At 40.1% G+C, this 16,726-nt stretch overlaps 1 protein-coding gene across 4 annotated transcripts in view; it reads right to left on the bottom strand.

The window, feature by feature from the left end:
* Window positions 1-16,726, bottom strand: part of ibtk (inhibitor of Bruton agammaglobulinemia tyrosine kinase) — a 119,366-nt gene that overhangs the window by 29,793 nt on the left and 72,847 nt on the right. For all 4 annotated transcript variants that reach the window (XM_073056416.1, XM_073056415.1, XM_073056418.1 and 1 more), the window contains 5 exons: window positions 13,469-13,565; window positions 10,683-10,784; window positions 8,760-8,877; window positions 7,359-7,419; window positions 3,614-3,741 (listed from right to left, as the gene is read on the bottom strand). In XM_073056416.1, the coding sequence (XP_072912517.1) occupies window positions 3,614-3,741; window positions 7,359-7,419; window positions 8,760-8,877; window positions 10,683-10,784; window positions 13,469-13,565 (506 nt within the window). The remainder of the gene's footprint in view (window positions 1-3,613; window positions 3,742-7,358; window positions 7,420-8,759; window positions 8,878-10,682; window positions 10,785-13,468; window positions 13,566-16,726) is intronic.

Raw genomic sequence — 16,726 nt, 5'->3', positions numbered from 1 at the left:
TGAATTAGACCAATCACGTACAGTGCCTATAAAAAGTTTTCGTGCTTTATCGTTTTAATTTGGCATTTTGTTTTGACACTGATTAACAGAAAAAGACCCTTTAGTTTCAAAATGAAAACAGATCTCTACAAAGTGATCACAAGTAATTACAAATATAAAACTCAAAATAACTGATTGTATAAATATTCACCCCCTTTAATATGACATGCCATCACTGATGTAGCCAATTAATTTTAGAAGTCACATATCAGTTAAAGGGAGATCTGTTTTTGGAGCCCTGTGTGCAGTCAAGGTGTTTTAGTTGACTGTAGTAAAAATACACCTGTATGTGGAAGGACCAACTACCGATGAGACAGTATCCTGGCAAAAACTACACTGTGAAGACAAAAGAACACACCAAGCAACTCTGCAAAAATGTTTCTGAAAAGCACATGTCAGGAGACAGATACAAGAAAATTTTCAAGTCACTGAATATCACTTGGAGTACAGTTAAGTCAATCATCAAGAAATGGAAAGAATATGTTACAGCTGTAAATCTGCCAAGAGCAGCTTGTCCTCAAAAACTGAGTGACCATGCAAGAAGGGAACTAGTGCGGGAAGCTACCAAAAGATCCATGGCAACCCTGGAGGAGTTGCAAACTTCAGTGGTTGAGATAGGAGAGACCATGCATACAACTGCTGCCTAGGTGCTTCACTTTATGGCAGAGTAACAAAGAAAAAGCCATTGTTGAAAAAAAACTCACATGAAATCTCTGCTAGAGTTTGCCAGAAGGCAAGTGGGAGACTCTGAAGTCAGCTGGAAGGAGGTTCTATGGTCTGATGAAACCAAAATTGAGCTTTTTGGCCATCAGACTAAATGCTATGTCTGGCGTGAACCAATCACCACATCTTGTCAAAAACACACCAGACCCTACCATGAAGCATGGTGGTGGCTGCATCATTCTGTGGGGATGCTTCACTGCAGCACCCTGGAAGGCTTGTGAAGCAGAGGGTAAAATGAATGCAGCAAAATACAGTGAAATCCTGGAGGGAAACCTGATGCAGTCTGCAAAAGAAGTGCAACTTGGGAGATTTGTTTTTTCTGCAAGGCAATGACCTAAGCATAAAGACAAAACTATACATGAATGGCTTTAAAACAACAAAGTTAATGTCCTGGAGTGGCCAAGTCAGAGTCCAGACTTCAATCCAATTGAGAATTCGTGGGTGGACTTGGAAAGGGCTGTTCACTCATGACCCCCATGAAATCTGACTAACTTGAGCAATGTTGTAAAGAAGAAATGGGAAAAACTGCAGTGTCCAGATGTGCAAAGCTGATACAGAGACCTACCCACACAGACTCAATGCTGTAATTGCTGCCAAAGGTGCATCTACTAAATACTGACTTGAAGGGGGTGAGTAATTATCCAATCAATTATTTTGTGTTTAATAATTGTAATAAATTTAGACCAATTTGTAGAAATTTGTTTTCACTTTGACAGGACAGAGTCTTTTTTGCTGATCAGTGTCAAAAAAAGCCAAATTAAATCCACTGTGATTCAATGTTGTAAAACAATAAAACATGAAAACTTCTAAGGGGAGGGATGATGTTTTTTTATATAGGCACTGTAAATATCAAGGCTACAAGGGCAGAAGCTCAGTAATATGAGGTACACCTTCTGATAGCCCACATTTCCATTAACAAGATACAATATTCTCCACATGGAAAAGAAAAGCTCATCATCATCAAAAGCAAAGTAGCCAGTAATTAACACCATATGCACAATCAGCAAAAATATAATCTGTCCACCAGTGGCACATAATGGCTGAATAGGGTACCGTCTCCAATGTACATTATAATTATTTGTTCAGTCTCCTCCAAAAGCAGCTTCCAAACTTGTGGCTTCTAACATCAGGAGGTTCTCCTCCAAGTTGCACATCATTCTGACATAGACACATATTGCCTACTCTTTATTATTAATAGATCTAGACCTTAGAACTCCTATCACAACACTGTGGAAGTACTTTCAATCAGACATACTACAGTGGTTCAAGAAAATAGCTCATCTCATTTTCAAGGACCATTAAAGGCATTTAATGCTGGCTTCATTAAAAATGCTTAAAAACATTATTTTTTTTAAAACAACTCTGTAGTTTTCTCTGTAGTGTATGGTGCATTAAGTGGTCATCCAGATCCTTTTTAAAATGCAAGAATGTCTGTCTCTATCATTCTTTTACTTGGTTAGTTTCAGACCCTCCACCCGAACCACTCAACTGTTTTAGTAAAACTCACCTTCACTCTAATCTCTCTAGCAAATATCTTAAACATAAGCTCCCTAGTTAATGATCTCTCTGTTAAGAAGAAAATAGGCCCTTCTGGTTCACATTGTGACCTTACAGCAGTTTATAAAACTCAATTAACTCTCCCCTCAGCGTCTTCCACTCCAAAGAGCACTATTACAACCCAGCTAATCCCTCCTCATAACTACAGGTCTTTAGTCATTAGGTAAACCTTTCTGTACTGGTTTTAGTAGCATAAGTCATACCAGATCAATTATAAAGGACCTTTTCCACTTCCCTGAATGTTATTTTACTGCACGTGTCAAAGCTCATCTGTAATGAAGATACATTTCTGAGTGGAAACTATATCCTGATAATGTAATACAGCAACTTGGCACAGATGCAATAGTTATTTTTCTCAGCTCTTTTGCAGTGGATAGATACTTCTCAAAATTAAAGAACCAAAGCTAGTATAATCAGAATCAATTGCAATAACAGTTCTTTTATTTCCTATTATGAAATATCTTTTACTTTCCTACTACCAAACATTAAGGATGCCGTAGTATCCAGCATTGTATTCAAGTCACTATGTGATGAATTCTGCACCCTTAAATTATTGTTTTTTTTTAAATCAATGCCACTTCACAAATACATCAATAGAATATGTCTTCCGATTTTCTTCCCATGGTCAAAAAAACCATAGCCCTCAAGCAAGTGGGTCTGAAGTCTGCATTCTATATTTAACATGTGCTCGCCTAAAAACTAAACATTTACATAATTATATTTCTTCATTTATCTGAAGCATATTTATCTACACACCCAATGATAAGAATTCAACTGTGAATCTGTTTGACTTGCAAAAGTAGATATTAATTCAAATTAGTGATTAAAATAAAATTTAAACAATGCCACTGCTCCCTCAACTGGTTGATATTTGAAATTACCTTAACTTCCTGAAGCATTATCAGATTTTCTTAAAAAGTGGGGTTATTCACACCTCCGACCATTAAACCCTTGATTAACCTCCCAGTTCCATCAGGTAGATTCCATTTCACTCAGAAATTAACCATACTTTATCACAAAGCCCTTCTTTCATTGCTGTCCTCATACAGCTTACAGCAGCAAGATCATAACAGTTGATTTTGACCAACGGCAGCCTTATGAAGTGTTCAAAAATTTAAACCAGTACTGCAAGGTGACCTTTGATGTAAGCAATTTACAATATATTTGCAAACTGCTACTCAAAGATTTAGGATAACACAAATTATCAGGATTGAAATGCATCAATGTTTTTCTTTTTCAGATAATAAAGGTGATAAGGAAAACATATTTCAACCAAAGCAGTACCGCTACTTACTTGGAAGACTGATCAATGTCCAATTTATTTTCGCTGTTTACAGAGTCATCATCAATCCATTCACCCAGAAAACTGATATCCGGACCATCTGGATAGGGAGTGATAATTCTTTTTTGCATTGCTGGAATCTGCAATATTAAAACGCAGAAGTTTCAAAGCTTAGATTTTGAAAAAATATATAAGCAAATTACTTAAGTATTATTGTAGTCTTATCTACCAAATAAAGAAAAAAATACACAAGTCACAAAAGCCTCACAGGAAAAGTGATCTACCCATGGTTAACGAGATAAATTAAAATGTTGTATTCAAGGAAGAGTGGGAAGAAAGTACAGGTCTGAAGATTGGGAGTATTTTTAGCTAAAGAAAGAAGGAACAAGACAAGGCATTGGTGAAAAGCAAAACTGAATATAAGAAAGATAGAAAGACCAATGTAGGCACTTGTGGCCCTTCACAGACATAGAAAGGAGGATTTATTATAGTGAACAAGGAAATGTCAGAGGGATTAAACAATTACTTTGGACTATCTTCACTGAAGAAGTAAACAAACAAAACCTGCCAGGTACAGTATATTAGAGATTCAAGGAATTGAAGGTACGAGGCTATTAGTCAAAAAAAAGTGAGCCTGAAACTGTAGAAATTCCAAAAAAACAAATAATTCACACCACAGAACTTTATAATTCAGAAGCACAATTCCAAAATCTCTAAAGCCACCCCTTTTAGAATAGCAAATCTGACCCAAACATTTGAGAGGAGAGAAAAGACCAGATTTAAAGTCAAGAACAAACAAAATGCTGATGTTAAAGTAAAAGATAAAAATATAGTCTTTGAAAAGAGTAATAGGACTGAGCAGACTCAACATAGATTAATGACGTTTTTAACATGTTTAGGGAGGTGGCTACCTACAACCAGCACATTAACATCAAAGAATATGCGAGATCTGTGACTGGTTATATAAATAAGCGCATTGACTGTGTCACTGTTATGAAGCACATTTCTGTGAGGCCAAACATGAAGCCAGTGTTGACAGCAGAGGTCCAGAGATCAGGATGTTATCTTCAGTTTGGGGAATAAGATGCTCTTAAATCAGGAAGTTCCACAATGTCCTCCATCGGAGGTTGATCAAAGTTAAAACACAAGAGAATTTGTTACTGAACTAAAAACAAAGTGAGAATAAATAAATATTCCCATTATAACAGATTGTAACTAGTGGGGTACTAAAGGCATTATTGACTGCATCAAACTTTTTACAATCAATATTATTAATCTGAACGGACAACACATTTCCAAATTTGCTGCTCATCCATGCCAACCAAGATGCCACCTAACCTTGTCCCATATCCTTGTAAGACTGTCCTATGTACATATCCAAATGTCTTATAATTGTACCTACCTTTAAATGAAAGTTCAAAGCTCTAATTTATTATCGAAGTACGTATACCATATACAACATTGAGATTCATCTCACATCACTCACAAAGAAACGCAACAGAATTCACGAAAAAACACAAAGACACAAAGACCTCCACATAGGAGGTCTTTGCAATCCAATTTGCAAAAGAGGGCAAATCAATCATATAGTTAAAAAAGCAAGCAAATAACACATGGAATATGAACTGCAAAGTCCTCGAAAATGATTCCACAACTGCAGAGCCAATTCAGTGCTGAGGCGAATGAAGTTGGTCCAAGCACCTGATGGCCACAAGGCAACAACTGCTCCCAAATCTAGTGACATGGGGCCCAAGATACCCAATGGTAGTAGCGAGAAGAGAGGGACTGGTCAAACACAAGCAGACAGCACTGAACACCTGTTCATTTTCTGCTCTTGCCCTTGATGCTTTTAAACTTGCTGTACATTTTAATCAGCATGGAGTAAAGCAGTCAATGTGGGTTCAGCTTCCTCTATCAGGCCTCCATACAGCACCTAACCCCAGTAACAGGTGCCCCGGCCATACCTGTACTCTCGAGAGTCTAGCTCATTGAACCACCCACAAGATCGCAAAAGCACCGGTTTGTTCAGTTGGTTCAAAAGTATATTCCTTAAAGGGAAAATACAAGCTGCAGCAAAATCAGTTCATAAGTATATCTACTAGAGTATCTAGTAATTTTGTGAGCTGCCGACAAAATGTTGCCATTGGTTGCCAGAGTCATTTTGGCAGCTCATTTCATAAACCCACTACCCTTGGCGTGAAGTTTGCCTCTCAGGTTGCTTTAAATCTCACCTTAAACCTACGTCCCCTACTTTTTGATTTCCTTTCCCTGGAAAAAATAACTGTATTTACCCTATGTCTCTCATGATTTTGTACACATCTATCAGGTTACCTCAGTCTCCTGTGTCCCCAAGGAATATAGTCATAGTCTGCCCAACATCTTCTATAACTCGTATCAGAATGTTGGCAACATTCTTGTACATCTTCTTTACATTCTTTCCAGCTGAATGATGTCTTTCCTAAAATGGGGTGATCCAAAACTGTACACAATATACTCCGTGTGGTGTCACCAATGCCTTGTACAACTACAACATAACTCAATGATGATGAAAGCCAGTGTGCCTTCTTTACCACCATCTGCCTGTGACACCACTTTCAGCAAACTAAGTACTTGCACTGCCTTGTCCCTCTGCTCCACAATCAGTGAGTGGAACTAAGAAACGTTGGTTACCAAATGTTAATTAGAAATACTGGGTATAATGGATTAGGAAATTAGATTAAAAGGTATGAAAGCACACAAGCAAAGGCTAGCATTTAAAGAAATACAGTAAAACTTGTAATCTCACATGCATGGGACATGGGTGCTTCTGGACAAGCAGCTTTTCCAGACTGTTATATTATTTTATTAATCAACATGTTTATTTTAAAGTATGTTACATGTAACATTTCAGTGAATGTGTTAAATTTTATGGGAGTACGGGAATCAGGGCCCCAGTAAGTGGCTAAGGAACATAATTACTATGGACAGTGAGGTGGAAGAGTGTGAAAAAACAGGCCCTTGATGAATGAAAGGAGAATGCAAGAAGCAGAGTCCAAGTGGAAATTGCAATACAGAAAATCACCAAGTGAGATATAAGCTGAATCACTGGGATATTCGAATAGCTGGATAACATTATTGACATCTCATTATTAATACATAATTAGCAAAATCATCATGTGTCAAGATACAAAAGCCTAACAGGAAAAGTAATTTGTCGTGGATAACAGGAAAAATTAAAGATGGTCTTAAATTCATGGAAGAGGCTTATCCAGTTATTAGATAAAGCAGATCTGAAGACCGGGGGCATTTTAAAGCTTAAAGGACAAGCAAACACAAGTCTATACAAAAAAGGAAGACAAACACACAACTGAACTGTGAGCATTCCTGTAGTTTGTAACATGGAAAAAGCTAATCAGATCAAATGTGCACCCCTTAGATAAAGAAAGGAGTATTCTGAGGGGGGAATAAAGAAATGGCAGAGAATTTAAATATTCTGTTTGTTTACACAGGAGAAAACACAAAAACATACAGAAATACCAGAGAAGCATCTATTAAGAAAAAAAGAACTTAAGAAATGTGTATTAATTAAAAAGACAACTTATACCATGGAACTAAAATACAACATAATAATGCATTTTGCTTCTGAATTTAGGTCCCAAGACAAGATTCATTTCTATGTGTATTTTACCAGTAAGAATGGATGTTACTCCAATTTGATTAAGAAAAATATTAAAATGTGGTATATCACTTCTAACTCTAGAAGATCTGAAATTCTTACCATATTTCGATAGGCAATTGACAGTTCCTTTAGCACTTCATCACTGAGAATATCTACAGATCTGAAAGTAAAAACTGCATTGACTTCATTTCTTACATCCTTCACATACATACGAAAAAATCTTTACATTACTTCTCCGTCTAAGTGTGCAATGTGCAATCATAGTAATTTATAAGAATTTATAATAAATAGAACAGTCAATGTAACACAGAAATACACTCAAATCAGCACGAGTTAGTCAGTCTGATGGCCAGATGGAAGAAGTTGACCCGGAGCCTGTTGGTCCTAGCTTTTATGCTGTGGTATCGTTTCCCAGATGGTAGCATCTGGAATATATTGTGCTTGGGGTGACTCAAGTCCCCAATGATCCTACAGGCCCTTTTTTCACACCTGTCTTTGTAAATGTCCTGAATCACGAGAAGTTAAAAACTACAGATGCGCTGGGCTGTCCACACCACTCTGCAGAATCCTGCGATTAAGGGAGGTACAGTTTCCACACCAGGCAGTGATGCAGCCAGTCAGGATGCTCTCAATTGTGCCTCTGTAAAAAGTTCTTAGGATTTGGGGGTCCATACCAAACTTTCTCAACCATCTAAGGTGAAAGTGGTGCTGTTGTGCCTTTTCCACCACACAGCTCTCCTGTACAGACCGAGTGAGGTCCTCAGTGCTGTGGATGCCAAGAACTTGTTTACCTTCTCAATCCCAGATCCATTGATGTCAATAAAGGTCAGCCCATCTCCATTCCTCCTGTAATCCACAACCAGCTCTTTTGTTTTTGCGACATTGAGGGAGAGGTTGTTTTCTTGACACCACTGTGTCAGAGAGATGACTTCTTCCCTGTAGGCCACCTCGTTATTGTTTGAGAATAGGCCAATCAATGTAGTGTCGTCGGCAAATCTAATTAACAGACTAGAGCTGTGGGTGGTAACACAGTCATGGGTATACAGGGAGTAAAGGAGGGGACTTAGTCCGTCCCTTCAAGACCTCTCAGTGCCTTCTATATTTTAATCATCCCTTTTCAAGTTCCTCAGATGTAAGCCAAGTCTGTCCTTACAAGGTAAACTGTTTACTCTTAGAAACCCTTGTCTGAAATGGTTACAAAGCCTTAACATCATTACTTTAAGAAGGGGGACCAATACCATATGCAGTATTATAAAGGTAAATGAACACAAGAAGGTGGTAAAGCAAGAAGGTTGTTGAAGATTGCAGTGGGGACGGGAGTGAGGGCTGAGGCTCAATGATGAATAGTTGGTCACTGATGGCACAGCAGCAGAATGAACACCAACTGACTTATCAATGTTTTCTATGCACAATATGCTACATCTTTAAAAAATACAATCAAACCATTTATAAAAATTAAAAATTCTAATGAGTAGGAGATTTGCAGACAATTGAATTTACCTTGTTTCAAGCAAAGCTGGCATATTTAGACATATGAATTGTAGACTGGACACTTTCAATTGTTCAGCATTGTACATTGCAGCAAACTCCAAGAGTTCGGAAGCATTTTTCAAAGTTACTGAAAATGCAATAGTTAATCTGTTAAAGTAAGCATAGTCCTACACAAACAGGAAGAGGCCATTTTGATTCTGACCCCAAGCATTATCCTGCATTTGATTAGATCATGAAGAACCAAAATCAAAAAATTAGAAATGCTCGGTATAAACTAGAAAGTGCTGGAGAATCTGTAGACAGAGATTCAGTTCACAGTTTGGGTCAAAGACGTGAACTGGAAAACCAAGTTAAACCCAGGAGTCATGAAAGAAACGGCCCAAAGCGGAAGGGAAGTTGTATCTGATGCTGGAAATTATGAAGGATGATCTGTTGAATACAGGTGGGAAGTGAATACTAGGAGAACTCTATTCAGACTGTGAAGTGTTAAGAGAAGAGATGCAGAAAATAAATGAAATGAAGTCAAAGGCTCAGTCAATAATAGTGAAGGGAAAGCATAACTCAAGAAGAAAAAAAGATATCTGTGGAAAGCCTCAACATCTGCAACAGACTCAGAAGAATCGGGCAATTGGAACGACCCTTACAAAAGTAGGATGGGGGTGGAATTATAGACAAATTATCGGCTTGTAACAAACGTTTGTCACTAGCCTTTCCCGAAATAAGGATTAAGAGATCCAAAAATAGAAAGAGAACAGGCAGAGATGAAACTTACAAATGATGAAAGCAGGGTAGAAATTGGGAGAAGTAATGGCATTTTCAAGTTCTCTAAGTGCAGGCTAATCAACTGCATACAATTTCCTTTGCTCCACACTAATTCAACATTTCATTTCTAAACATTTCAAACAAATAATAAACCTATAACTTCAGCTCTCAAATAGTAAGAAAATGTTTGTACTTTGCATTCTGTGATTTAAGATCTTGTTATATATCTGCATTCATTTTGCTTCAAGTTATCCAACACAGTAGCTTTCCAAACCAGTAACTCAATAATATAACCAAATGACAAGTTTCTTCTTTGCTTCATGGGCAAATAAATTAGCCTCCAAACTTTCATTAAGCATGGCTACAGCTATATGGATGGCAACTTGCACCTTAACATTTTGTAACTTGGTGTAGGTTTATCTTTGGATAATGTACACTGCTTTCTGTGCAGTTTTGAATTCCAAAAGCAAAATAACCAATAATGGGCTATTACAGTATTACACAATCATTGTATAAAGCACAGCCTCAATAAACATTATCATTGTGCCATAAAAGGATTATCTAAAAGTTCCAAACAGGACAATATGCTAGTTAAATTACTAGATTTTTTTTAGATTAGGGAACCTGTTTTCATCTCAGTTTGAGAATTTTAATCCAGAAATAAAAGCTAATTCAGAAAAGTAATCATGAGCTTTCATTTCACAACAAATCAAGTGATTCGCTTAAGCAATAGAAAGCCGTCACTTTCACCCAGTTAGGCCCATTCATGACTCTGGACCCACAATACTAACTGAATAAAGCTGACACTGTCACAGAACCAGCAAGTAAACAAAATAAAAAACAAACAACAACTAGCCAAAGTGGTTCAATGTGGTGGCTCACGCCTACCTGCTTGAGGTATCCAGGATAGAAATAGATAAGATGACTTTGAAGAGTTCAACTACACTCTAAGAATTCATTAAAAATCTAAGTAGGAGGAAAATGTAAGATTATTGTCCAAGTCATACCCAAGTAAATGGAAACCTTTACTAATCCCATTTGGAAACATCAATGTGACAACAAGGATGTATAAATTGCCTTGCTGTGCTCCTTCACGAAGTACCGTCTCATTTCATTTGATTCTGCACTTCATTAAAAACAGGTACTGCATAATTAAGCAAGGGAGCTCACATTTTTCAGTAATGGCCACTTCACAAATTTCCTTGAGACGTCTGATAAGAAATTGATCGGCCACCACAAGCACGTTACAAATAAACTCAACATCCTGCGAATCTATGGGAAAAATACAGAATGTTATCACTTAATTTTTATTATTAACAAAATCTTATTTGTAAACTAAGGATAATTGTGCTAATTTTTCACAACAAAGCTAATAATCATTCTGAGCTTTTGATGCTTCATGAAAGGCAGTTGAAGCAGCTGTAGGGTCGCATTAATGCTAACTAGTGATTAAATCATTTTGTTGAAACTGTTGCAATCTAAGTGGTTTTCAGTACATGAACATGACAGGCGTAAAGAAATCAAAATACAGCGACAAGAGTAAGTCATTCAGTCCCCTGAATTTGTTATACCATTGGTTGATCCATCCCTGCCCTGTTTCCCTTGATGACTGCAAGTTTATCAATTAACAGCTCTTTTGCAGAGGGAAAGTCCTTAGAGATGCACTCTTATTATAAAACTAATCTCAGAAAACAACCAAGAATCTTATGCTTGAATAAGATTGCCTCTAAATTCCAGCAGATGCAATCCTTACTTATTCATCCTTCTGTGAAACAGTCCCTCAAGTCGAGTTTATCATCATGAGCACAAGAGAAGGTACAGTACAATGTAAAACTTGCTTGCATTATGCAGAATAAATTTTATACAATGAAGTGGAAATAATATTGAGTACAAGCAAAATTCTTTTAAAAAACCACAATCAAAGGCAAGTAGAGGGTGATGCAAGAGGAGGTCCATAGTTCCATAGTGTATCACAGGGCTAGGGGTCTGCAGATATGTTCAAAAACCTATAGAAAAATGGCAGTTTCTGAAACTGGTGTGGGACTTGAGGCTTCTGTATCTCCACCCATGAAGTCCAATGAGTAAATTGAATTTTGCCATGACAAAAATAGTACTTCAAGAATTTAACAACTGTTTAACAGGCTGAAACTTAGAAGTTGAATTTCCCTCAAATTAACCTTTTTACTGGTGTTTACAAGCATATACCTAAGCTATTTTAACTTGCCAGTGAAGTCAATGGAGGAGGAAAGGCCACTGCACAACAGGAACTAATGACGTCACCCAAATGTTGACAAGTTCTGTTGCAGAGTAAAGTACAAATTGGCTTACCAATAGTGAGAACCTAAGTGCTAAGATATTCTATTTCCCAGAAAAATTCTTTAAAGACAAACAGAATAGACTATGAATAATCTTTCACAGATAGAATGAATCCCCAATTGGATGTTTCAAAGTGTAAGGTCTGAATGACAATACAAAACTTTTTCCAATAGAAATAATTTCTGGTAAAAGAAATAAAATGCTTTATTTTAAATGCCAGGATTTGTTTTTAAGTCAAATCCACTTGCATGGCAATCTCGGAGCACATCTTTAAAGAAAAATATAATCATAGTACAAAAAAATCTCAAGACAATCTTTTCCCGTCACAGAATTTTCAAGATTGAAAGGAGCTGTGTTTTGCTGATTCCTTTGCAGCAATACTTCTGCATGATCATTTAATCTCCACCTAGCATATTTGGTCATTATTCAAAGTGAGTACTGCTCGGTGGATTCACTTTATGGCAAATAAACTCCTCTCTAAAATCCATGATCATCGATCCATGATCTAAAATCCACCAAGATGCAACACTGAACGTCACAGGAAGTCATTCCTGCCTGTGGCCATCAAACTTTACAACTCCTCCCTCAGAGTGTCAGACACCCTGAGCCAATAGGCTGGTCCTGGACTTATTTCCACTTGGCATGATTAACTTATTATTATTTAATTATTTGTGGTTTTATATTGCAATATTTCTTCACTATTCCTGGTTGGTGCGGCTGTAACGAAACCCACTTTCCCTCGGGATCAATAAAGTATGTCTGTCTGTCATTTCTCCTCCAAGGATTAAAATATCAGGCACTAAACTATCAGGAAGTACAGTCGGCCCTCCTTATCCGTGGGTTCTGCATGCGCGGATCGGGAAAACCCAGAAGTTCTCTCTCCAGCACTCATTATTTGAGCATGTACAGACTATTTTTTCTTGTCATTATTCCCTGAACAATACAGTATAACAACTATTTACACAGCATTAATGTTGTATTCGGTATAATAAGTAATCTAGAAATGACTTAAAAGTACAGGCAGTCCCCGGGTTATGAACGGGTTCCGTTCCTGAGTCTGTCTTTAAGTCGGATTTGAAGTCGGAACAGGTACATCTGGTATTATTTAACATCAGTCAGTCAAACTTCTTTCTTAGTATATAGTACATATTTTACCTTTCTATGCATATAAAACACTTACAACATACGTATTTCAATAATTTAACCACAGCATTGCTTAGTAATAATTGTAGCTTTCATCGGGGCAGTGCCTTTCACATGCTCCATTAAAATTGTTCCAATCGTTGACCGACTCCTAATGCTTTTCCAATGACATTTCACCTCTTTCCGATCGCTTTATAACTTCTACCTTATTTTCAATCGTGATTGTGATTATTTCCGTGAACAGAAACACTGCAGATTCAGAGCTACACCACCAGGTCCTAATGTCCACCACACTGAGCATGTTAAATAAAGTCCGGGGTTCCGCTGGGTCCCAAAGACCACCGCACTGAGGCAGGTTAAATAAGGGACTTGAGCATCCGCGATTTTTGGTATCCGTGGGGGGGGGTCTCGGAACCGATCCCCCGCGGATAAGGAGGGCCGACTGTAGAAGTGAGGAATTAATTGCATTTGCAAGATGTAAACCAAGCAGTTCTGACCTTTAACAGTTGGAGCTTCATCTGTATAAATATAATCCAAAATAACTTCCAAAATATCAGAATGGATAGGCATCTTCAATGCCGTGCATGTTGAGGCCTGAATATGAAAATAGAAAGAATGGAGAGACAAGAAAATTAAAGTCAAGTCAGTTTTGGATTCATTCAATTATGCTTCACTGGTATTTGTTATTACTTCTGAAATTACTCAACTGGACCCTACTGCGTGTATAGTTCCCCAAAATGGTAGGGGTCACAGGCTGTTCTCCAGGCGCTACATAGGCTAGCCCATCCAATGGTCTAATTCTCTGAGACCTCCATTCCCTCTCACCTAACTCTTCAGGTTCTGACACTGCTGGGGATACTTCTGGTCTACCTGGCGAGGCCTCCCCGAGCCTCTCACTCGTGCCCACTGGCAACTGGGAGCCCTTTGTCCTATCACCACCCCCAGTTCATCCCCTGCAACCCAGGCTGTCCACAGATAGCCCTCCCAATTTCATCTGACTCAGCGGGCGAAGGGCTGGGAGTCTCTTCCTCAATCAATGGGGAGTTAGAAAAAAGGCAGTATGTACCACACATCCTCCAAATCAGTATCTCTCTCAGGGGTGGGGGCTGGCTTAACCTCGCCTGCTGTTGGTCCTGCAGTCATCCCGCGTTTCCGCAGAGTCCTCTTACCAGGTGTAGGCTCCAGGTCAGGCTCTGGGTCTACCTGCACCTCTTGTCCCAGGGCAGGTGGTGGTTCCGATGGAGAACCTTGACAGGCCCACTCCCATCCTCTGGTTTCACCCGGAAAACTGGTAGGTTTGGCATCTGACTCCCCACCACATATGGCATAGTTGCCCAGCGGTCGGCCAACTTATGCTTCGCAAGTAGCCCCAAATTCCTTATGCGGACTTGGTCTCCAGGCAGGAGTTGGGAGAACCACACCTTTTGATCATATTTCCTTGATTCCGCTTGGCAGCTGCGACACCTGCTAATTCATAACTCCTTTTCAGCTCTCTTCTCATACCAGACACATATCTTCAGATAAGTCTTCGGTGATAAATCGCCCTCGTCAGTCCCAAAACAAAGGTCAATAGGCAACCTCACCTCGCGCCGAAACATCAGATAACGTGGTGAGTACCCAGTAGCTTCATTTCAGGTATAGTTGTAACTGTGGACCAGATGTCCAATATGTTGACTCCACCTGCTCTTCTTGCTGATCTCCAAGGTCCCGAGCATGACTAGCAAGGTCCGATTAAACCTCTCGGGCTGGGGATCACCCTGCAGATGATAGGGCACGGTCCTCGACTTCTCGACTCCAAGCATGCCCAGTAACTCACGGATGAGTCTGCTCTCTAAACCCCGACCCTGATCTCTATGTATCCGCCTGGGAAGGCCATAACAAACAAAATACTTCTCCCATAACACTTTGGCAACCGTGGACGCCCTCTGGTCCTGGGTAGGAAAAGCCTGAGCATATCTGGTGTAGTGGTCTGTGATGACTAAGACATTCACCATGTTGCTGGCATAGGGTTCTATGGACAGGAAATCCCTACACACCAGGTCCAGGGGTCCTGCACTCTGCAAGAGGTACAAGACGCGTAGGCAGCATCTTCCGCCATATGTATTCTTCGATCTCCGACTTCATTCGGGGCCTGTAAAACCAGCCTCTGAGCAATCTATAGGACTTTTCAATCTCCAAATGTCCAGAATCATCATGAAGTGACTTCAATGCAATCCTCCGATACTTCTCCGACAGAACCAGCTGGCAACGCCGAAGTCAGTCCAGGGATGACATGACCCAGTATAGGATCTGGTTCTGCAATTCCAACCGAGGCCAATCTCTCAGTAATGCAGGCACCACTGCATGTTTCATCTTCTCTGCCTGAGCCATGTCTCCCTTTCGACCGCTGACCAGATGGTAACAATGCTGGGTCATCTCGCTGAGCAGCTGCCACTTCCCCAGAGCTCAATTCCGGCAGCTGATTTGTCCTCAGAGCAGTCAGGTTACAGTAAACTTGGGGAATGGAGTTATCAGAAGCTCCCAATTGATCCACCGCTCCATCCTGCCCCTCCTTTCACAGTGATGGCAAACTGACAAATGGCTTTCACCCCTGGGGCAGGAACACTCTCCCAATCCTTGTTCGTGTCCAGTCCCTCATGCGCCCATCAGGACAAAGCATCAGCATCAATGTTCCTGCTTTCCGGCTGATACTTCAGGCTGAAGCCAATGGCAGACAATGCCACCAATCACTGATGGCCTGTGGCATCCAGTTTTGCTGAGGTCAGGAAATAAGTTAGAGGGTTGTTGTGCATCCTCACCTCAAACTTGGCCCCATAGAGGAAGTCACTCAGCTTATCCACCATTGCCCATTTCAGCACCAGAAGTTCCAAACTTGTGCATAGGATAATTTTTCCTCGGAGGAAGACACACTCTGGCTGACAAATGCAATGGGCCTCAACTCAGTGCCCTGATCCTGATACAGAACACCCCCCAAGCCCTCTCGGCTGGCATCTGTGTGCAGTACACACGGCAATTGGGCGGGGGTCCGCAAAAGCCAGCACCGGCACCTAGGTCAGCTGCTCCTTCAGCGAATGAAAGGCCTCCTCACATTTTGCATCCCACCTCGGTCCAAAGGGCTCCGACAGGCTATGATACTCTCCACCCCCCCACCCTTTTTTCCCCACCTCCCTTTCTTTCCCAAGGGAGGGTAACTGCACAGAAGCCGAGTCAACGGGTGACTCACTTTCGCGTAGCCCTTCACAAACCTCCAACAGTAACCACAGAATCCGAGGGACAAGTGCAGAGCGCTCACAGTCTGGGGTCTTGGCCAAGTGGTCACCACCTCTGTAGTTACTCCAATTCCAAGAGACTATGTGCCTGACATAGCTAACAGACATTTGGCAGAACTGGCACTTATCCAGGGGAAGTTTTAACCCTTCAGCTTTCAGGCTGCCCAACACCTTTGGTAGCCTCGCTTCATGTCCTTCCAAGGTGGACCCAAACACTATGAAGTCATCCAGATACATCAATACTTCAAGCAAGTTTATATCCCCCACCATCTTCTCCATGACCTGCTGGAAGGTTGCAGGGGCTCCCAATATGTCCTGGGGCTTCCCTTCAAACTGGAAGAATCCCAGGGGACATATAAATGCCATCTTCTCTTTGTCGGTCTCACTCATGGGGATCTGGTAATATCCACTCCTCAAGTCCAGCCCACTGAACCACTTTGCACCACTCAGGCAGGCCAGCGTGTCTTCGATCCTCAGGACTGTATA

Source organism: Hemitrygon akajei, chromosome 9, assembly GCF_048418815.1.
Source record: "Hemitrygon akajei chromosome 9, sHemAka1.3, whole genome shotgun sequence".
Classification (NCBI taxonomy): Eukaryota; Metazoa; Chordata; class Chondrichthyes; order Myliobatiformes; family Dasyatidae; genus Hemitrygon; species Hemitrygon akajei.
Note: the sequence above shows the minus strand (reverse complement) of the source record. Positions and strands in the feature narration are given on the sequence as shown.